The 24,032-nt window shown below is 35.6% G+C and overlaps 1 protein-coding gene across 32 annotated transcripts in view; it reads right to left on the bottom strand.

Annotated features, from left to right (window-relative positions):
- Nucleotides 1-24,032, bottom strand: part of BLTP1 (bridge-like lipid transfer protein family member 1) — a 212,512-nt gene that overhangs the window by 106,682 nt on the left and 81,798 nt on the right. For all 32 annotated transcript variants that reach the window (XM_063723629.1, XM_063723632.1, XM_054554440.2 and 29 more), the window contains 15 exons: nucleotides 21,094-21,352; nucleotides 19,099-19,936; nucleotides 16,380-16,450; nucleotides 15,424-15,597; nucleotides 14,506-14,626; nucleotides 13,348-13,494; nucleotides 12,848-12,975; nucleotides 12,301-12,500; nucleotides 9,994-10,191; nucleotides 9,108-9,319; nucleotides 5,345-5,496; nucleotides 4,729-4,879; nucleotides 4,401-4,553; nucleotides 2,175-2,415; nucleotides 825-967 (listed from right to left, as the gene is read on the bottom strand). In XM_063723629.1, coding sequence (XP_063579699.1) covers nucleotides 825-967; nucleotides 2,175-2,415; nucleotides 4,401-4,553; nucleotides 4,729-4,879; nucleotides 5,345-5,496; nucleotides 9,108-9,319; nucleotides 9,994-10,191; nucleotides 12,301-12,500; nucleotides 12,848-12,975; nucleotides 13,348-13,494; nucleotides 14,506-14,626; nucleotides 15,424-15,597; nucleotides 16,380-16,450; nucleotides 19,099-19,936; nucleotides 21,094-21,352 — 3,188 coding nt within the window. The remainder of the gene's footprint in view (nucleotides 1-824; nucleotides 968-2,174; nucleotides 2,416-4,400; nucleotides 4,554-4,728; nucleotides 4,880-5,344; nucleotides 5,497-9,107; nucleotides 9,320-9,993; nucleotides 10,192-12,300; nucleotides 12,501-12,847; nucleotides 12,976-13,347; nucleotides 13,495-14,505; nucleotides 14,627-15,423; nucleotides 15,598-16,379; nucleotides 16,451-19,098; nucleotides 19,937-21,093; nucleotides 21,353-24,032) is intronic.

Below are 24,032 nucleotides of genomic sequence, written 5' to 3'. Positions count from 1 at the left end.
CTGGTCTTGAACTCCTGACCTTGTGATCCACCCGCCTTGGCCTCCCAAAGTGCTGGAATTACAGACGTGAACCACTGCGCCTGGCCAGAAAGTTAAAATTTTAACTTTTTCAGTGCTCACAAAAGTAAACTAGCAAAAAATAAAGAACCACCACCAACAATAACTAGCAAAAAATAAAGAACCACCACCAACAAATAATTTATTAAGGGTCAGATATTGCTCTAGGCATTTTTCATGAATTAACTCAATTATTTCTCACAAACCTCTTCAGAAGGTTACTATTATAATCTCCATCTTACACCAAGAAAACTGATGTACAGTTAAAACCTGTTCAGTCAGAGAGCAACTAAGTGGCGGGGCAGGTTTCAAACCAAGGCAGTCTGGCTTCCAAGGTGGTACTCTAACCACTTTGCTATATATGTCTCTTATCAAGCATCCATTAAATTCATAAAACCAAAAAAATTAAAATCATGAAAGAGTCTAACCCAAACCACCTATTGATCACACACTGCCTTAAAGGCTTCTCATTAAAACTGATAATTATAAGATTATCAACATTTTCAATTTGGGATTTTATGGAATACAGTATTCAATAAACTGGGGACAGCTCTAAGGCTTGGTAGTTATAGTGGTCCTTAACAGCAGTTACTGATAATACAATTTTCAAAGAAATATTTACACTGAAATTACAAATCAAGTTAATTTCAACACGAAAATGCTATCTGAATATTTAGGGTGGACACCAAACATTTAAATTTGAGATAAAATTTTAGGTTTTCTCTGTAAGTCTGAATAACTCTAATCAAAAAAGAGCAATAATATACCTTTATTTTTAATGCAGAGTCACTATGGGTATGAGTTTTAGAAAGTTTCCTCATTATCTCAGCTCCACTTACAGGTCCAGAGCTACCAGGTGGAGGCCGGTTAGCTGTTCCTTCTAATAGCATTGTGTGTTCACTGACTGTGGCTGAAACAGTTCAAAAGAATAAGTGAGCAATAGATTATCACACATTTTCATGAAACATCAGCCCCAATGTCTCTAGTTATATAATGACACTCAACTTTCATATTCCTTGACAAATATTTATTATTTTCTCCCCCACCCCAATCCTCTCACTCAGTTTCAAGAAAGGAACAAATGGCTTTTATTAGACTTTCACATATTCCATGCAAATGATACTCAGACCAAAAGTCAACTCAACTAAGCGCAAGAAAGCACAGACTGCTCATAGATTAACAGAGGGATTTGCAGATAATTGGAAGGGATATTCAGTGTACTGGTTTTCAAACTTTTGTGTAGATTTGAAATTTTCTAAAATAAGTAATAAAATCTACCCTATTCCTCATAGCTCATTTATTTTTTAAATATCAAGTTATTTTTAAAACTAAGCATGGTAAAGTTTTATATACCAATGTTCTAAAATCTCTAAGACTACTCTTTCAATATTTTTTTCAAAACATCATAACATGCATTTTCAATAAATATGATAGGTCATGATAATAAAAATTAACCTTTGGCAAAGCATTAAGGTATGCAAGTACATTTCATAAATGCATAACCACTATCTTTATTCTGACACAGCCATTTTGTTGACAAAATTGTAGGCTAAGCGCAGGCCCTAAAGTTTACATAAATTCAGGATCAAGCAGGCATCAGGTAAAAAGACAAAGGCCCCTTTAAAATACTGTGGCATAGGGAAGATGATAGACAAATACAAATTTTATATAGAGGTTTATGTGTTTCATTCAAAACATTCTACTTATATTAAGATATCTTTGTCCTGGATAGAGCAGGAGAAGTCTACTGTATTTCACAAAACTGAACTTATAAAATCAGGTCAGTATGAAGATTCTAATCATTATCACTTACTTGGCCAATAAAAATCGTACTTGTATACTTAAGCCATGACCATTTTCCAATATGGGACATGAATTATTAAAATTATCACAAGTACCATATTAACAAGTATATAATATCTAAAATTGCTTATATTAGTATTTATTTATAACTGTCAGGAAAAACAAAGGGTCTTGACATTTTTAAAGAGGTATATTAACTTACTAATACAAGATGCATAATATCTAAGCAAAAAACATACAGTAATTGTGTTGAGTAAGAAAACACCCTAATTGTGAGGTGTAAGAAAGTACTCAATAGAAGCTTACAAAACTACCTGCATCAAACTCAAATTCTGCTCCATCAGCACTGGTATCACTTTGAAGACCACCCCCATTGTCCAATCCAAGTCCATCTTCATGTTCATGGTCCATAGCTATTTGAGGTTTCAGAGGCTGAGCTGGTCTATGTAAGCTAACTCCTTTAAAGGCTGGTGTCACCACAATAAACTTCATCCACTGCCTTGCCAGTGCAACTAAACCTTTCTTCAAAGTTACCAAAGCAGGAAGTCCATCGCTCTGTAACAATAATGATGTGGTTAGAAGTAAATGTAATAATATCAGTTACCATTTAAGTGCTTTGCATGTATTTATTCAAATCTCATAATCCTCATTTAGAGATAAAGAAACTAAAACTTAGATATTAAGTAATTTGTTCTAAGTTACCCAAGAGAGTCAGGATTTCAATTATATGTAGACTACAGAATCTAATCTCTAGGCACAACATTTCATCTTTGTGTCATAAAACAACACAATAGCACAGGTCAATATGATACTAGATGTGGGGTGCAAAATTGGAATTTTCCTTAAGAAGCATTCAATCAACTTTACTTATTTTGCCCAAGTAAAGAATCAAAATGTATTTTGAGCTACTTGGAACATTCAATAAGCAAAGAGGAAGTAAAATTATTTCCTTCAAAGATTAGGTAACTACCATTGTTTTAACATTTAAAAAAATAAATTACTATAACTTATGTAGTATGCTAGACATAGATGAATTTGTAACTGCCTTGAAAGTTAACTGTATTATCAGTAATAATTATATAGTTTAAAATACATTTTATTCCACATGGTGATGATTGCAAGAAAGAAACTTTTGGCTCTTTTCCTGTTACCTTCATCTAATTACCTTGCCTTAGCCTAAAGAAAGAGAAAAATATCTAACTCCTCTCCATCCTGTTTCCTATCATTCCTCATTTTAGGAGAAATGGTTAATCTGATTGACGAGCACCATTTACTAGAAGGCAGGAATCACCCCGTTTACTTTCTGAGGAAGACCGAGTCCACTAGCCTCTCCTTTCATTCCCAGCCTTGCATGAGGGCCATGTTGTGCCTCTTCCTCTTACATGGAAAACACATCTGGCAGAGCATCCATCCATGGGAAACACCTGCCATTCTCTCTGTTCAAGCTTCTCTACCTATAACTACACAGGCAAGTTAGGCTTAAACTGTAGATTTCCCAGTCTTCAATTCACAGGGAGGGAGTAAAAGTACTACACCAGCCTTAGGTCTAAGTGTCTTTTTCAAATCTAACACTTACTAGAGATTCTTGACTTGCCTGAACAATGGCTTGACTGGCTGTTAATAATACTGATACATTGGTCCCTAATTTGACTAAAGATTCTTGTGTGTCCCCTATTGGCCAGCAACTTGAAGAAGAGAGATCCTAAAAGTTCTAAAACTCTAATCATGATGTGTTATCTGCTTTTCCAGAGGCAGAGATGGATTGTATTTATTTTGTGCGATTATATATTCTCCCCTCAATCATCAATTAGTCCCTGTTTCATCAAACTGTATGTGAAATTTGGCTCTGGTGATTATTTTTTTGCTTAAAAACTCTTTATACCTTTAGCTTCCAAGACATCACTCTTTCCTAGTTCTCCTACCTCTTTCTTTCCCTTCCCATCACTTGGTATATCCCTATCCAACCACCTACACCCCCTTTAATTTTGGCTTTCTTCAGGATTCCATCCCTGAGCAATTTCTTACCCAACATAGCATTGCTGGAAATCTCATCCATGTCTACAGCTTCTACTAACACCTTTATGCTGGCAACTCCCAAATCATTAGTCTGAGCACACTCTTTGTCTATAGACCTGTATTTCTTTTTTTTTCTTTTTCTTGAGACAGAGTTTTGCTCTTGTTGCCCAGGCTGGAGTGAAATGGTGCGATCTTGGTTCACTGCAGCCTCTGCCTCCCAGGTTCAACCAGTTCTCCTGCCTCAGCCTCCCGAGTAGCTGGGATTATAGGTGACAGCCACCACGCCCAGCTAATTTTTTGTATTTTTAGTAGAGACAGAGTTTTGCCATGTTGGCCAGCTCTTGGCCTCAAATGATCCACCTGCCTCAGCTCCCAAAGTGTTGGGATTACAGGCGTGAGCCACCGCACCTGGCCTATAGACCTGTATTTCCAACCATTCTCACATGCATCTCAAACCCTGTGTATCAGTGGTCCACCAACAGAATAGAGAATTCCTTAAAACTAATGTAGTTTCAGTAACTTACCATTGTAGCATCATCAATGATGGAGTAATTTGCCTGGTGCAGATAGTGGTGTAGTATATTACATAGTAAACATGAAGGATTTTCTTGGAGAAAGCGAGCAACTTTTGTAAGCCTGTTGTATTTACTTCTTAGGGGAAAATGTACACTTTTATTCTAAAATCAAGAAACAACAATAGATTTAGAGTGATAGGTATGAAAGAGCCTACAAATAAAAGATATTCAGTAATTAAGAACTTGTAAGTCTGATATTTTCCAACAATGATTAACAATAAGGGGTCATTTTCAATACTAAAGTTTGTATAATACCTTGTATTATTTAAAGACATACCTCTAATGCTTCTGTCATTATGCATCCCATAACAGCACAAATTCTCAAGGTTCCCTCAGTTTCCAATTTGTTTAAAGATGACTTGAGTTGATCAATGGGAACAAGCCATGCACCAACAGCTGGCGTTGCAGTGCTTAAAAGGTTCAGCTGCCTTTTAACATAAATAAAAAATTATAAAAACAAGTGTCAAAATTTGTATTTCAAACAATCTCCCATACCTACTATACTTAGTGGTTGTTTTACGCAGGCAAAATTACTTTCTTTTCTTTTCGAGCACTGATAAATTATGAAAGCATAACTAAGAAATGTTAAAAAAAAAAAAAAGGACAATAGAAAAGAAAGAAAAAAAAAAGCCTGTCAGAGATAAAAAGAGTAAACAAAAGTCTAAGGCAGAGGAACATATAAAAATAAAACTAAAGTACTATGAAAGAAATTGGGTCAAACAAGGTAAGACTAATAATGTCTACAGAACATATGAAGTAAGAATGATGAAAAAGTTGCAACCTTAATACTATATATACCAGAAAAGTAATTTTTAAAAATATGAAACAGAATTGTATACTATTTAAAATAAAGAAACATCAAGGGATAATACTATATTTTAAAAACTCTTTACCTAGAAAATGCATGTGTGTGAGATCTCACATTGGTGGGAGCTGCAAAACTAAACCAAATTTCTTTAATGGTCAACTTCATGCTACATGAATCTGGAGGAGGCGGCATCAGAGGTAGATCTTTTTTCAAATCATCAGATTCGACTCCTTCGTCCTATATAAAATAGAATGCCAAAAACTTATTAACATACAGCCCCTTAAAACCACTAACACAGAGGCTAATGTTTTAAGTGCAAAACCTTTTCATCAAATCAGGTCTGGGAAAGTCTTTACTTTTCCTTCAGGTTTGAAGGATATTTTTGCCAGATATACTATTCTTTTAAAAGTGTTTTTCCTTCAGCACTTTAAATATGTCATGCCATTCTGTCCTGGCCTGTAAAGATTCCACTGAAAAATCTGCTGCCAGTTTTATCAGAGCTCCATTGTATGTTGTTTGTTTCTTTTCTCTTGCTGCTTTTGGGATCCTTTCTTTATGCTTGACCTTTGGGAGTTTAATGATTAAATATCCTGAGGTAGTCTTAATTGGTTTAAATCTGCTTGGTATTCTCTACCTTCTTGTACTTGAATATCGATATCTTTCTCAAGGTTTGGGAAGTTCTCTGTTGTCATCCCTTTAAGCAAACTTTCTACTCGTCTTTCTCTACCTTCTCCTTAGGGCCAGTAACTATTAGATTTGCCATTTTGAGGCTATTTTCTAGATCTTGTAGGCATGCTTCGTTCCTTTTCATTCCTTTTTTCTGTTGTCTCCTCTGTGTATTTTCAAACAGTCTGTCTTCAAGCTCATTGATTGTTTCTTCTGCTTGAACAATTTTGCTGTTAAGAGACTCTGATGCATTCTTCACTATGTCACTTGGATTTTTCAACTCCAGAATTTCTGCTGGATTCTTTTTAATTATTTGTCAAATTTATCTAATAAGATTCTGAATCCCTTCTCTGTGTTACCTTGAATTTCTCTGAGTTTCCTCAACACAGTTATTTTGAATTCTTTGTCTGAAAGGTCACACATCTGTTTCTCTGGGATTAGTCTCTGGTGCCTTATTTAATTCATTTGATGAGGTCGTAGTTTGCTGGCTGTTTTTGATGTTTGTGGATGTTCATCAATGTCTGCGCATTGAAGAGTTAGGTGTTTATTGCAGTCTTCACACTCTGGGCTTGTTTGTACCCATCCTTCTTGGGAAGGCTTTTCAGGTATTCAAAGGGACTTGGGTGTTATAAGTTTTTGGTCAGCAAAGTCATATCTGCATTAGGGGGCACCCCAAGCCCTGTATCACTGTTCTTGCAACTTATAGAGGTACCACCTTGGTGGTCTTGGATAAGATCCAGAATATTCTCTGGATTACCAGACAGAGGCTCTTATTATCTTCTCTTACTTTCTCCCAAGCAGAGTCTCTCTCTCTGTGTGCTGAGCTTCCTGGAGCTGGTACAGTGACACAAGCACCCCTGTGGCTACCACCACTGGAACTGTGTGGGGTTAGACCTGAAGCCAGCACAGCACTGGGTCTCACCCAGGGCCCCCTGTAACCACTACCTGGCTTCTGCCTACCTTTGCTCACAGACCTAGAGCTGTACAATCAGCAGGTGGTGAAGCCAGCCAGGCTTATGTCTTTCCCTTCAGGGTGGCGAGTTCGCCAGGCTCTGGGCAGGTCTAGAGATGCTATCCAGGAGCCAACAACTGGAGACAAAAACCTTATAAATCTACTTGGTGTTCTATTCTACCATGGCTGAGCTGGCACTCATATCACAAGACACAGACCTTCCCCCTCTTCCCTCCCCTTTCCACAGGCAGAGAATCCTTACCCCATGGCCACCACCATCACAGGCCCATGGGGAGTACTGTCACACTACCACTGATGTTCACTTAAGGCCCAAGGGCTGTTCTGTCAGCTTGTGGTGAATGCTGCCAGGCCTGAAACTCACCCTTCAGGACAGTGGGCTCCCTGCTGACCCAGGGAAGGTCCAGAAATGCCATCCAGGAGCCATGTCCTGAAATCAGGAACCCCAAGAGCCTGCTTATTGCCCCAAGAGATGCCATGCTGGCATCTAAGGTGCAAGACAAAGTCCCCATTACTTCTCCCTCTGCTTTCTCAAGCAGAAAGAATCTCTCACTATAGCCACCACAGCTAGGAATGTGCTAGGTCACACCTAAACGAGCACATCACAGAGTGTCACCCAAGGCCCATGATATACTACCTAGGTACTGCTGCTGGTTATTCAGGGCTCAAAGGCTCTTTAGTCAGCAGGTGATTGATCCTGCCAGGACTGGGTCCTTTCCTTCAATGCAGTGGGTTCCCTTCTGGCCTACGGTGTGTCTAGAAATGTTGTCCAGGAGCTAGGGTCTGCAATGGAGGCTTCGTGACTCTGTTAAGTACTAAATGATGATGTCTAAAAGGCCACTAAACACAATTCTGGAGCTCAGGTGAAGAGCTGGTGCTAAAGGTGTGGCCAGTGGGAAAGAGAAGTGTCATTAAATTACGGAACTGACCTAGGAAATGAAATTCGTCAGGGAGTAGACAAATAGCAAGAAGAAAGGAAGAGCCAAGAACAGAACCTGAGGAAACCACCACATTTAAGAAGAAAAAATTCCATAAAGAAATGGACCAATAAAGTCAGAGAACCCAAAGAAAGTAATGTTAGCCAATTCAAGGGCTTTCAGCAAGGAGAGTAGGATCTGAGAGACCAAGAAAGATGCCTGAATTTCTGTCAAGTATTTTAGTAGGTGAAGGAGAAGGAAAGAACAGCTAGGCTCTTCTCAGCTCTTTTGTCCAGTGAGTAGCTATTGTATTTTTAAATTTCCTTAATTAAAGTGATAATCCATCCCCTGAACATTTCCAAAGACCCCAAAATAAAACTGTAATTAAACTCATTAAACTACACATTAAATAAAAACAAATGTTTTAAAAATAAATCCCTAGGAATCTGGGAGGTAAAGGTGAGTATACCCATGATTACTAGATACCCATACTAGACTTCCTAATTAAAAGGTGGTTTCTTTGGAACTTTTTCCTCTCCAATTGGCCTAATTTTCAAAGTGATCAGAAACATATGTACATATGTTTAAGAACAACAGTTACTACACTCTTATTACGTACTACATACTGAGCTAAGCCCTTCATATGTATTACCTGCTTCAGTCTTCACAACGCTGCAAGGTCAATATCATGACCATACTCCTATTACAGGTAAAGAGACTTAGGAAAAGGTTAGGAACTTGCCCCAGGTCACCAGTTAGTGGCACAACATTTCTTCAACCCAAAATTTGGAATATTTTTGTGGTTGCTGTTACTGTACTCATCACCACCCATGTAATTCTACCATAATAAAAATAAAAAGTGAGTTGAATATAAGGTGCCATTCAGAACTCTTAACTGAAATAAGCACACACAGACAAAAATATTTAGAACTGACATAAAAAACTACCAATAACAAAATGACTTCTGCTAAAATCCTCCACACCCTATAGGTGGGTTTCTCTTAAATTTTATTAATTTATTAATTCAACAAATATTTATTAAGTATGTAATTTGAGCAAGGCATAATGCTAGGACTATGATGGATATAAATATATCTACGATATACTTCAGAAATTATATTCTAGTAGTATATTCACGAACACACTTTGACTAACATTTAAGCAGATATCATAAATCCAAAATAGGGAAAGACAGGCAAATACACTCCAGAAACTAATTTTGAATTGCATATGTAGTTTTCTTTGTTATTTTTCTAAAGCACCATTATTATTATTATCATTAGAAAGTCACTAACCTGTTCATCTGAAACAGAATTTCCATTTAAGTCTGAGGAAGGGCTTGTCCGGTCACATGGAAGATTATCATCAGAGACGTCAGTATTATAGCCACTGCCGGTTGGAGAATCAGAAGAATTATTGGATGTCAGCACTCCACCCCTTTCTGTGTCACTGGCTTTACCCATAATTCCAAAACTGTTATATAAAACAGCACCAGACTGTCTTCCTCCTATAAAAATAAAAAAAAAGTGTTTATTACAAATGGTGAATAAGTGTCTTAATGCTGTACTCTACAATATCTGTATAAAATTTCATAAAGACTATTTTTTTTCTCACCAAGTCTTTGCCCTAATCTATAAAAGTAATGTATCACTGAATTATCAGGTAAATAACTGTAGGCATATACAACTACTATTATTTATAGTTACTATATTATATATTACTAAACCTAAAAAAAGTGTTATACACATTTCAGCCTTCCTTTTTGAGATATTAAGAATATATAAAAAAGCAAATATAATTCTAAGTAGATATTTTTCACTGAATAAAGAATTTACAGTTTTTATATCCTATATGGCATAACTCTACTAATCAAAGATCCAGTTTTCAAAGATGCAAAGTTTCAAAAAATTGGGTGGCTTTATAGTTTACTTGGGAATTTATTCGGAAAAGCATATTGTTGTTTTTCAAGCTCTACCTACTTTTGAAATCACATAATGGAGGAAAAGCTCCACTTAAGCAATTGGTATGAGGCACTCGCCCCTGGTAAATAATACCAGATACCACACTTTCTGCTTTATTATGTTGATTCAGGTTACTGAAAGCCATGATTGTTCAAAACATTTCTGCAATATAGGGCATATTTGTCCCCACCTTAAACAGAATTCAATAAAAAATGCTTGCCTTTTATGGTTAAATTTTCAAGTCCACATTCAAACATTATCCATCCCCATTTTTCTTGGCTGGGACCTATTCGAGTTACATCTGGAATAGCTTGCTGATCAGTTTCATCCACAAAAGTAAATTCATCCAACTCTTCAAGAGTAAATAAAACTTTGGACTTCTCAAAAGGAATAGCAGTGATTGCACAGGTCCCAATGTCTATTATCAAAAGACAGCAAAATGACCATTTTTAAAGACATAAGCTTACATTAAAAAACACAAACATTTGGACATCTGGCACACTGGTTGTCTTTAAAAGATATCTTAGTGCTCTGTCGAAAAGATAGAAAAATAGGCAAATGAGCTAACTTTTAGAATAATGCTGCCTAAGAGGAAGAAAAGAAGATTTTATGATTAACAAGTTGCTCAAAGGTAGTATGAATTTGTTTCTGAATGATTACAGGATACTCTAACAAATATAAAGTTAAAAATATCCTAAATAATTTATCTTCACAGTAGTTTTAAATACTTTCATCATCTCACAAAATTAAAAAAAAAATTCAATTAATTACCAAGCCTTAGGAAAAACATTATTTTCTAGGCAAATTATAGTTTTTACTAAAAGACTGTTTTATACTGACATATTTTACATAACTACAATTCATCATAGACCTTGTCATGGTTCCACTGCTTACAGATACACTGTGGAAATTAAAACCCCAAGTGCCTGAGAGATGTTTTACTTTATCTTACTTTTTTCATTTCTCTGATTATCGCTAATCAATACAAAAAAACAAAAAGAATATTAAAAACACATGTAAATTTACCATTCAAGGATAACTTGTTTATATTTGAAGTACACTGCCTTCTAGCCCTTTAGAGATCACTTTGCAAACCCAGCTTTGGTTCCCATTTTTCATGCAACAGTAAATACTTTCCTCAGGTCATTAAAATTTTTTCAAAGATATCATTTTAATAGCTATGTAATATTCCATTCTATGGAAATGTCATTCTTTGCATTTATAATTAAAAGGTCTTATTCAGAGAATAAACATTCACCTACATTTTCCTATAATTTTTTCATTATTTAATTTTTTTGTATTTGTCTTTAATCCCATACATATTCAGATGTATCAAAGTTCAAAAAATTATGAAAAAGTATACAATGAAAAGCCTCTAACACCACAACCAGACACCTAGTTCCCCTCCCTATAAGGGTAACAAATATCATGAGGTTATTAAGTATCCTTTGGCAGATAACTAATGTACATATAAGCAAAGACATCTACATTTTTACGGAAATGTCCACCTTGGAATTTCGTTGGGCGTTTTGTCTTCAATGAGAGTTTTTTCTGCATGATAATGCCTTTCAAAATTATATAAGGTTCTCCTTATGGTCTGTATAATACCCAGTGCAAATTGGTTACCCGTGCAAACTACAGAGCTGATAAAAGTGTCTTCACTCAAGCCACCACATTTTTCACCAGTTTTAGGACTACAGATCTTAGGTAGTCATGAAAAGTCCCTTGAAAACCTCAGGTCAAATGCTTTCAGCCTCACACCTGGGATAAAATAAGCCTTGAGAAAGTCAAAACAGGTACACAGACCCAGAATGCAGACAGGAATCATGGAAACTTCAGAACCTATAAAATACAGTAAGCAAATTCAAGGAATTCATTTGTTTACTCAGGATTGGTCACCAGTACCACATAAAGATTTCAGCAGAGCAATCATCTCAAATACGATTAACAAATCTAACTTTTTCTGAATTGAATCTCTGACATTCTGAAAACATTTAAGCATCTAAATGAGAAAATGTGCTAAATAAGAATAAAAAATATTAAAATGATGTATAACAGCTCTACTTTCCTTTTACCTAACTAGGGACTTTAAGAGGAATGTGTGGCACCTTATTGCTGCTATATTTTACAGACTCTCTGGTTTTGATTAATATTACAATTAATTCTTTCTAACATTGTTTTATAAACAGAATGATTTAAAAAATAAGAAAGACTATAAAGATCATGTCTTCTCTGTTCTATAATGAGCAAGTAAATAGCATGGAAAAAACACATGGGAAATAGAAGCAGTTCCTAATTTGGGGCCATACTACTTAATTTTCTTACCAAAGTTTATTTTCTATTCTGTACAGAATGTGAGTGACAAGTAGCTAAATACCACGTGTTCAATATAGGGAGAAATACCTTTCTCTTTCTTATAGAATACCAAATTGTAGCAATAGTCAAAGGAAAAAAACATGTTCCCTTCTGCAAAATCCTCTTACATTTATATATGCCAAGAAAAAACATATTTGTTGTAGAATCCTACCTGTTGTATCAAGACCCCTAAGTTGCCCATGAACTCGATGAATGTTTAACTTGGCTGCAATTTCTTTGCCTTTTTCTGCTCCAGCATTTGATCTGAGAGATCCAGATGACTGAGGCTGCATCTTTGTGGCATGAACATACCTATCAAAATTTGATGTTCTACCAGGTTCTGCATTGTTTGAAGTCTCTTCAACCACACCTCTTTATGAAAAAAAAGGGAGAAAAATGTTTAACATTTAAATAATACAGTTCAGAGAAAACATTTACCTAAAAGGTTTCCTTTAAAAAAAAAAAAAAACTCTACTATTATACACCAATAGTAGTAAAAAATTCTTCAATGTTTACTGAAAGATACTATGAATAGAAACAGTAAAAATTTTTTAAAGACATATGTTACTAATCTATAAATTAAGATTTGAAATTCCAAAACCAGTACTGAGTTTTAACATTACATTCTTAGAAATGTATTTTTAAAAGAAAAGATGATCAAGGCTTGCTTTTACATCCAGCAAGATAATCATGGCTCAGATTAATAAAATCTGTCTTACCTGTTCATGCGAACTTGTGTAGCAATTCTGTCAAAACACAATGCCACTAGGGAAACATGAGTCACACTCCTACTAGGAGCTGTAGTTGGAGATTCTTCCACTGAGGCTTGTAACAAACATAAGTTTACCTAACACACACACAAAATTTCAGAACTGACAAGTGAAAAGTTATCACTTAAACATAAAATATGCACAAAAATGAAAAACTACTGTTAAGAATGGCATATCTATGTATCTGACAGTGAAGACAAATCTTATGAATACAGATTCTCATAAAATAATCATAATTAAATTTTTACTGGATGGATGTGTAACATTCTACTATTACCTAATATTCTGCTTAAGTAAACTATTTATATTCCATTAGATCATAGAAATAAAACTTTTTTTTTAATAATACACAGTGTTCTACCATTATTCACGTTGGTAACTGAAAAGGACAAACACTATCAAAATGCTCTCCTCTTTCAGGAAAAAATTTTTAAATATTAAATTGTTACCTTTGGTATGCTAACATTAGTCTGAAGACCTTTAATTGTTACATTATCTTGCTTCATTGTAAGATTTGTCTGTGCTTGTCCTTGGTTAGTCGTTCCTATTGTAGGCTGCTCAGTTTTTGTTCCTCTAACGTCTTGTTTGGAAGATAACTAAAAAGATCATAAGTGAAATTATTTCACAAGCTTTTCATAACTTCCACATCATCCACAACAGCAACTCACTTATTCACGCTGCCCCTCTATGCCCATCTATGTGCCAGCTGCGTTCTAGTTTTACATCCCACCTTAAAATCCAAACTTTCGATAAGCTAGGAAATAGACTGGTAGCATCATGGTTGAGAAAAGTAATACACATTAAATTGAAATCAGCCTATAGAGAAGCAGACAGAAAAAATGATACAATAATTACAAGCATTTTTTAAGATCACTAAACTCTACTGGCTTGAAAACAAACTTGGTTTCTGATAATTGGCCCCTTTTTGGCTAGGAATATTTTCAAATTTCTTTTTTTCACGCATCTACTCTATCACATGAAATGCCAATATATATTAAATAAATAGTTAACTAAAATAATCAGTCTCACTTTCATCTCTCTTCTGGTCCCTACTCTGAGTATAATCCAGATAAATTTGAAAATCAAATGGAGAAGCTCTGGAAGAGCACTGGGACATGACTGCTAAGCAACTGGCTTCGTGGCTAGAACCACAACGTAAGTAGAATATCACACAATGAGAGTAGTGACTTGATGCACTGAAGTGAACGAGGAAAATCTCAAAAGTAATATTAAGATACAAGTCATCTAATCATAGAGGAAAATCAAAACATAAACAGCTGTCTTAGAAAAGCAAGGTGTCAGTCCTAAAGAATATTCATTCACTTAGGGCCAAAGCTCTTTAGAAAGGGCTTGGAACTAAGCTGCTTCTGAAATAAAAGAAACAAAGAAAGCTATTAATATATTTTTTAAATAAATATTTTTACTACTATTCAATCTATAGTACAGTTATATGTCCTATCTTTTATGGAGCCAATGACATATAAACGCTTTTAGAACATGTCCAAATATTCTGATTTAACTTGTAAAGAAAAATTTTCAAGTTTGAATATTCTGTAACCATGATAAATATTCAATTTGCTATGCCCATTGAATTAAAAAGTTCTTACATTTTCTGAGAAGGTAGTCTTGCTATTTTGGACAGCTTCCCTGAGGACTTTAGCATGAAGATCATCTACAATTGCAGCTGGATGTCGGGTACTAGCACAATGAACCATTGCTTCAATATATCTGAGGGGAAAAAACAGTAAATGAAATGGGCAATGATCTTTTCTTTAACAAACTTCTGAAGAAGATTTCCTGTGTTCTTCATTTATATCACATATCATAAGAATCTTAATAGTATAAGTTACCAAAGAAAATTATGTGCTTTTGCAGGAAAAGGAAGATTTTCATGAAAGCTCGTCTCCACCGAACCCCTTTTCTCTTCCCAACTACTGCTACACCACTTACATTATGTTCCATTCTCATTTTTATTCATGTTAGTTTTGTATAATAATATGTAATATTATTATATTATTGCAATATTATTATATTATTGCAATATAATAATAAATTTGAATATACAGTCAGCTCTCCATGTCTGTGGGTTCCAAATCCACACATTTAACCAAGTGCAGACTGAAAATACAGTATTCAAAATATAGTATTTGTGGGATGCGGAACCCACCAATACAGAAGGTTGACTTTTTGATCCGCGGGTTCCACAGGACCAACTGCAAGACTTGAGCATCTGCGGATTTTGGTATCCACAGGTGTTCTGGAACCAACACCCAACAGATATGGAGGGACAACTGTAATTATTTAGGCTAAGAAAGTAGCAAATGATAACTGAAACACAGACCTCTTTAAGCATATTTTCATTTTTATTCAATCAAAATAGCTATCAATAATCTTCTATATGAACATATATCACATATACTTACAACTATCAACAATCTTCTACACGAACATATCACATATACTTATCATATCACAGAGTAATCATTGTATAAAGCAACAGTTGTATTTCTAGACGAAATCAATACCTGTCTAAAGCTTCAGCCACCAGGGGAGTCAAAACAATATCAACAGTTCCTTTTACTTCAACTATGGCTGTTGTCCTGGTCTGGGACACTGGTTGATCCAGGGTCCACTCTTCTGTTAATGTTTCATCATCTGTGTTATCAGCGAGTTTTTTTTCCAATGGAGTATATGGCGTACTATACAATTTAACAAGCAAATCATATATTAAAAAGACCATGAATTAGAAGATGGATCTCCCTTAAGATGAGTGAACACACACATTCATTACAACTAAAAATTTTATGGAATTGGACTTGACTTTTTTTTTTTTGAGATAGAATCTCACTCTGTCACCTAGGCTGGAGTGCAGTGGTGCGATCTCAGCTCACTGCAACCTCCTCCTCCCAAGTAGCTGGGATTACAGGCATGTGCCACTATGCCTATTTTTTTTGTATTTTTTGTACTAAAAAGTAGAGATGGGGTTTTGCCATGTTGGCCAGGCTGGTCTCGAATTCCTGGCCTCAAGTGATCTGCTAGGCATGGCCGCCCAAAGTGCTGGGATTACAGGTGTGAGCCACCATGCCTGGCCTGGACTTGACATTTTATGTCCCAAAGACTTTCCAAAGAAAGGCCAAAAAGAAGTACTAAAATGCTAATTGATCAAAGATGGCTAATACATTGAATGAGAAAATTTTAATATATTTACCTGATGTACCTTTGCCAAATTATGAAAAACATGATACTGAAGTCTTATTAGTCAGCAATTTTGATATGCCAAGTTACAGCATGTTTAATAGAAATGCTACTGACTACTTATAAATGTAGCCAAAGCCATGGCAGACAAAAGAGCTGAATTATTTTGGTAATTTATTCTTAATATAAAGTTCATACTCAAATAAAGAATGATTATTATTCAGAATAAACTCTACCCATCTCATAATCAAGGAAGACACTTTAAAAGCATGATATTTTTACTTACTTTGAAGTTGATCCTGAAAGTTGCATGCCTCTGTCTAGCAAAGAATTAGCTGTGAGCCCCTGCTTGATAACCTAGAATATAAAATACTATAGTCTAGATTTTTAATATATTTCCCTAATTTTATGATATCAACTGATATATGTAAATACCTGAATTACCTAATATGATTTTGATATATTTGATATAAACATTTAACAGACAAATTGAGCAAATCAAATAATATATTCAATTGGCAGTTTCACTTTGTTGATTCAAATAAATGGCAAAGCAGGGTTGTGAGGGTAAAAGACTATAACTGAAACTTAAAAGCAAGTGTTTCAAATGTCTTTCCTCCAGAGTTTCTTTTTAAATCGAGTTTTTCCTCAAGCTAATTTTAGACTTCTGGCAAAACCAACTTTTAAGTGGGAAAGAGAGCCACAGAAACATTAAACTATAGGCAAAACTAGTCTTGTATTTTATATCCATAAATGATAACAAGGAAAATAAATAAATGAACCTGGCTAACCAAGTTGAACCTTTACAAATGCTTGTCAGTTATTTAGACTTAACGGTGAAAAATAACTTTCTTACCTCCCAGGTTACTTTTTTTTCCCCCAACTACCCAAGCCTCTGGTAACCACCATTCTACTCTCTACATCTGTAAGAGCTTGCTTAGATTCCACATGAGTGAAATCATGAGGTATTTGTCTTTTAGTGCCTTACTTATTTCACTTAACATAGTGCCCTCCAGATTCATTCATATTGTCACAAATGACATGATTTCCTTCTTTTTTTATGGCAGAAGAATATTTCACTGTGTGTATATACTACATTTTCTTTATCTGTCCATTCATTGATGGACATTTAGGTTGATCCCATATATTAGCTATTGTGAATAGTCCTGTAATTAACATGGGAGTACAGACATCTCTTTAATAAACTGAATTAATTGCCTTTGGATATTACCCAGTAGTGGGATTGCTGGATCATATGGAGTTCTATTTTTAATTTTTTGAGGAATCTCCATACTGTTTTTCATAATGGCTATACTAATTTACATTTCCACCAACAGCACACAAGTGTTCCCTTTTCTCTACATCCTCACCAATACATGTCATTTTTTTGTCTTTCTGATAGTGGCCTATGTTCTGTTTTTGAAGCTGTCTAAAAATACTAATTCCTTGACCTGTCTTCTCTAGAGATTTGACTGCCTAATCAAACTAGAAAGATTTATTTAAAATACTGAAATAATTCTATCCTCTCAGGTACTATTCTGCACAAGGGCCATTCAGTTTTACACTGGAAAATTCATATACCAACATATTTCCACATGGACTAAAAAGGACATTTTGAAATCTTAGCATGGGCAATTGGTTTTGGGCAAGATAAGAAAACAGTACAACCTTAAAAACAAAATTTTGCAACTTTCACTGATGTTTCTTCTTCCTTCAATACATATTATTCAAATGCCTACATAATCTATGAGAATATTCAACTCCATGTATCATGTCCCATCATTACTAATACAGTTTAGGTCCAAGCCCTGGTCGTTTCTTGCACAGACTACTGAGACAGTCTCCTAAGTGATCACCCCAATTCCTCTCTTGCTTAATGACAATTCAATTCTACATAGTATTCAAAGTACATGAGATCCTATCATATTTCCTTAAAACTCTGAAGAGTTAATAAATCAAACTAAAATAAAATTCAAACTCCTGATGCCATGGTCTATAAACTCTGAATGACTTGGCCTTTGCTTAGGTCTCCAGCCTCATTATGAGCAAGTCTCCCCACTCACTATTTGTCGGGCATGCTGACCTCTTTCCCTCTTCAGGGCTTTAGGAAGGCAGTTGCATCTGCCTGAAATGCAGTGCCCCTAGGTCCTCCTATCTTCAATTCCTCACCATCCTTCAAATTTCAGTCTAAATATTATCTCCTCAGATGGACCTTCCATCTCAATACAATGTAGGTGTCCCCACCCCTTGTTATTCTCTATCCCGGCATCCCTTGGTTATCATCATAGACTCTTCTCACTTTGTAATTATATACTGATCTATCTATTAATTGTCATTTTCTACCTCTAAACCATAAGCTCCATACCCATTTCCCTCACCACTCTACACCAAGTGCCTTGTTCACAATACTGTATAATAAATATCTGAATTAAGAATAACTAAATAAGCATTTAGACACTTCAAGTAAGTATAATATTTCATATTGGCTATGACCACTAAATTTATTTTGAGGTATTTTTAGCTTACCTAAAAAATTCTGTAATGCATTTTCAGAATATATTACAGAAATGCCCAATAATCATATTCATACTGAATTATAAGAACTCAAATGTCAAGTAAGTGGACATTGAAGCCTTTGCATGGAAGGAGTTATGAATTAATAAAAAGAACATCATTAAAAACAACTTCAAAATTTTATTTTTAAGACACAGAAAATACGAATTCAGAGAGAGCTGATCCTAATCTTAGAGTATAATGCAGACACAGAATATGTGTTGATTAGATTAATGCAGTGACAACTCATAAACCATTTCTCAATTTAATTTACTTAAATTTCTAATATTCATCAATAACTCTGTGACCTATCATACATAAAGCTATTGCTTCAGAAAGTCTCTCTCTCAGAAAGGTAGCTAAAAAGAATGAGAGTAATTATGAAAATAATTTCTTAAAAATCTGTTTTTCTAAATCAAGATATCAAAGGAAACTAATGATTTGGTTTATACCTTAAAAGTTGGAACAGAAAGCTGTTCAAATGATGATGAACTTTCTTCACTGGTTGGTGTATCCAGATCAAGGGGACGATGCAATGAGGATTTAGAGGTTCTTTTGTTGGTTGGGTGCTTAACTGACCAATTAATTACCTGGAACTGAGTAAGGTAAGTCTGATAACAATTCATCACGGGTTGTTGTGGAGTAATCTGTTCACTCTCCACTGTTTTCTCACCTTCTACAATATATAGATGCTCTATAACATCATCTTCTCCACCTAACGCAGAAACAAATGAAGCCTGAGAAGGATGAGTTTTGAATGGCAGAGTTCTGGAATCCTGAATGCTTTCTCCATGTCCAGTAAGTGGCCCTTCTACACTGTGATATATGGAACCCCTACTGTAGTCAATCTGCTGGGTTTGCTTTTTCTTCTTTTTTCTACCCGGATAAGTTCCAGGGCCTTCATCGCTGCTAATGGGCTCAAATTCCTCAGCAGCAGAAAAGTAGGCTTCACTATCAGCCATTGACATGCTGGAATCCATTGATCGATACTGATGAAATGAATTAGAGTCTGCTGATGGTGTATATGGGAATGAACCAAAACTTCTCCTCTGCTTTGGTGAGTCTAGTACATTCTCATCACTTCGAGAGACATCACTACTAAACTGGACTCCAACTGTTACAGGCTGCTTGTCCCCATAGAAAGCAGCAGTAAGACTCTTAGTACTTCCAAGACGGGTGGAACAGACGGAGGCTTGTCGTTTCAAGGGCGATCTAAGAGGAGACTGACCTACTGACTTATCCTGAGTATTAGGAGACACAGGGCTGTTTCCTGAAATTTCTGTAGGGATACTAAAACAGAAAGCAAAGCTATTACCATTTTCTATACATCATTAAAATTTAAGCATAAAAAGAAATATCAATAAAAATCCTTTTAGTAATTTTAATCATGTACTTTACAAATAAAATAAAATCTACAATTTTATAATAAAATACCCAAAGTAGCAAAACAGTACAATATGTGTTCACATCCCCCATTAGTTCCAAAGAATTTTGAGGTAGCTTAAAACACAATAAAAACTGAAAGAAACCCCAGAATGTAATCTTCTATCCATAATCCATGGACACTAATGCATTTATAAAGGTTTTTTTTTTCTTTCACATCCTTTAAAAACTTGTCCAACAAAATACACCAGGTGTCTCTGATTAAAGGAGACTGGAGGAAGAAGTTATACATAACCCCAGTACTTCTGACTTCAGCAACTGATGTAGTAGTGCCATTTACTAAGGCAGAACAAGTTAAAAATGGTAATAGGCCATTTTTAATATGTTGAGTTTGAAGTCTCCATGAAATATCCAAGCAGATATAACAAGAAGGTAGCTAGGCCTTAGGAACAAAGGTTTTGGCTGGAGTTTTACATTTAAAAGATGTTAGCTAGAGAACAGAATTGAAACCAGTTATTGAGACTCCCTAGGGAAATAATATAGAGTAAGTGGAGAAAAAGGAGAGAATGTTCAACAAAGGGCAGGCTATAAAAGGAGGAGAAGAAAGAAAGGAGGAAGAAATGGAGGACAGGACAATGGAGACTGAAGGAATAGCCAAGGAGGTGGGAGGAAATTCTGAAATGTGCTATCAAACCAAGAGGAAACTGCGATTCAAGAAGGGAGTGGCCAACTATTAAGGTGCCAAGAGGAGGAACAAAAAGTATCCATTAGACTAGAAGGATAATATCTGAATGTTAACAGTGATTCATTCTGAGGGATGACAAGAAACTTCCACTTTCATTACACTTTCTTGTACTTTCCTCATGTCTGGAATGAATATATGTATGTATGACTTTTATAATCAGATAGACAACAGCAAACTGACATTTCAAAATATGTTCAGATATACAGGAAACAATTTTCTAAAGTGGGGGAATGGAGAGGGAAGAAGTTTTTCTTGCCAGAATTTTAAACAATTATAATCCTATTTATGATCAGGCTTCTAAATCTAAGTGAATACTGACCTTGCTTGGCCATCATCTCTTTTTGTCCCATGCAAGAACTCTTTTTGAACCAAATGGTCATCAGCAACAGATGAAGGACTTTCCTTTTCACCAGCCAACAAAGGCTGTGCAGCACTAGAACTACTGTTCTCTTCTGAGGAAGAGGATGAACTATGAGATCGTAATGGTACTTGAAGACTAAGGTGCTGAGTTTTTCTCTCTACTTCTATTCCCACTGATTTGTTTTCCCATTCTTTCCTCTTCATGCCATTCACATTACCTAAACAAACAAAAGGTGGGTTAAGTGAACACACAAATCTCAACAGCAGTTTATAAAAAACATGGCAATCTAATCCATTTTTAAGTATAATTTTTTTTTTTTTTTTTGAGATGGAGTCTTGCTGTGTCACCAGGCTGGAGTACAGTGGCACGATCTTGGCTCACTGCAACCTCTGCCTCCCGGGTTCAAGAGATTCTCCTGCCTCAGCCTGCCAAGTAGCTGGGACTACAGGCACGCACCACCACACCCAGCTAATTTTTGTATTTTTGGTAGAGAAAGGGTTTCCCCATGTTGGCCAGGATGGTCTTGATCTCTTGACTTCGTCATCCGCCCTCCTCAGCCTCCCAAAGTGCTGGGATTACAGGCGTGTAAAAAGCACAAGTGACTAATTTCATATAGCAATTTGTTAAACGTTTTAGAAATAAATCTACATAAGTATAGATCCCAGGCCCATAAACAGTGAATTTTTTTCTTCTTTTTAAATCTTTTATGGAAAATTTTCAAACTTACAGAAAACTTTCAAGAATAGTACAAAGAACCCCATATATCTTCTACTCGGATTTACTTATTTTAAGCATTTTTCCCCTTTTGCTCTAAAAGTTCAATGTTGACAGGGACTGTATCATTTTTCATTCACTGATGTACCTCCAGTGCCTAGAACAATGCCTCATACACAGAAGGCACTCAATACATGATTTTATGAATGAATAAATAATGACTTTAGGATCAGAGTGAAGCACCACTGTTTCAGAGTTTCATAAAGAGCTCTGTGATGTGTTATATAAATTGAGGGGCTGGGGGAAATAAAAAGAGAATTCTATAGCTGCCTAGATCCAAAAAAAATAACTCCTGCTCAACTTCCCCTCTCCTCCTACCATCCCTGTTTTAGCCAAAAAAAAATAAATCCGCTAATGGAGAAAACATCTCTGTGAACAGAATGCAGTTCTAGTGGCATTCAAGGGGTAAGAGTCGTAAACCTAAAATATAATATTATTTACTTCTACTACCACAAATGTAAAATAGAGCAATGAAAGTCAAAACAAAAAATGGTCTTGATTCACTTCTAAGTGATACAGGAACATAGTGTTCACTGACCTTCCAAGTAGATCCTTAATTCTACCCATATGCCCTCCTTTATTTTATCCTGACACTGCATCTGTACTCCATTCCTGGAAGACTCAACAATCAGAAACTCAGGTACATATGTGGGGTTATTTCCAAGCTTCCCTGGACAAGAAACTTATGGCAATTCAGCAATTACAACTCACTACTAAGAGAATCACCAAGAGATACAGACACTTCCTATTATACATTATAAGAATTTTACTTTCTTCAATGTTAGAAAGAGAATTTACTATTTTCCTCATTTCACATCATGTATAAATTCCCTGAAAATATTCTTTCTTGAGTTTGTGATGGTTAATCTTTGAAAATCAAGCAATCTTTATAATTAGCACCAGTTGTAGAACATTAGAGAGAACAACAAAGTGGCTTCAATGGCCCTGATTCTAGTTTCTTCTCAGCCATACTTGGCTATATCACTTCATGCAACTCAGTCTCAGTGACAGGCCTCAGTTTCCTTACTAAAAAACAAGGATAATATCCACTTTACATGGTAGCTTAGGGATTAAATGAGAAAATGCCAGTGTAAACCTTTAAAAAGGAACATTATTCAAATGTAAAAAAGTTATATAAGAAGACAGCTAAATTATTACAATCTATCTTATCACTTAAATGCCAAGAAATTTTGGTGTTTGCTGATTTTATAAGATAATCTGCTCTCATTCTAGCAAACCTGCCAAAGTACAATGACCTTAAAATAACTTGTGCACACTTACTACTACTCAGTAAAAAAATCATTTAGGAATTTAGTATATGTAGTCCAGCTGTTTCCTCTAAGACCTCCTATACATGGGAAAGCAATCTGATCAACTCTTAAAGGTAAAATTACCCCTTTCCTATCTTTTTGTGTGTACTGATAAAAGGCAGAGGTAAATTAATATTTTTAAATTAATTAAGGGGAAATGGCTAAATATTCGTGAAGTATCAAGACTTTTCTACAATTAACATCTTCACAGCATGGCAATTTAAACAGTAAATATTGCACTGAATCATAGGAACACAGAACTAAAAAAATCCAGAGGAAAAATCTGTTTCTGAAGTCTCTGGAGAAAAGACTCTAGGTAAATCTAAATATAATACACTTAAAGCCACTCTTCACTGCTTATAGCAAACTGGTGTATTTGCAGAGTTACGCTAAAGATTCTTTTTTTTTTTTTTTTTTTTTGAGATGGAGTCTCACTCCGTTGCCCAGGCTGGAGTGCAGTGGCGCCATCTCCTCTCCCTGCAAGCTCCGCGTCCTGGGTTCACGCCATTCTCCTGCCTCAGCCTCCCGAGTAGCTGGGACTACAGGCGCCCACCACCACGCCTGGCTAATTTTTTGTATTTTTAGCAGAGATGGGGTTTCACCATGTTAGCCAGGATGGTCTCGATCTCCTGACCTCGTGATCCACCCCGCCTAGGCCTCCCAAAGTGCTGGGATTACAGGCGTGAGCCACCGCGCCCGGCCAGAGTTATGCTAAAGATTCTAAGACTGGAGTTCTTTTCTTGACATGTTTAATTTTACTGATAAGAAAACTATTTTGCAAATATAATTGGTAACATGGGGGCCAACAGTATA

The sequence above is a fragment of the Pongo abelii genome, chromosome 3, assembly GCF_028885655.2.
Source record: "Pongo abelii isolate AG06213 chromosome 3, NHGRI_mPonAbe1-v2.0_pri, whole genome shotgun sequence".
NCBI classification, from domain to species: Eukaryota; Metazoa; Chordata; class Mammalia; order Primates; family Hominidae; genus Pongo; species Pongo abelii.
This window is presented reverse-complemented; position numbering and strand designations above follow the sequence as displayed.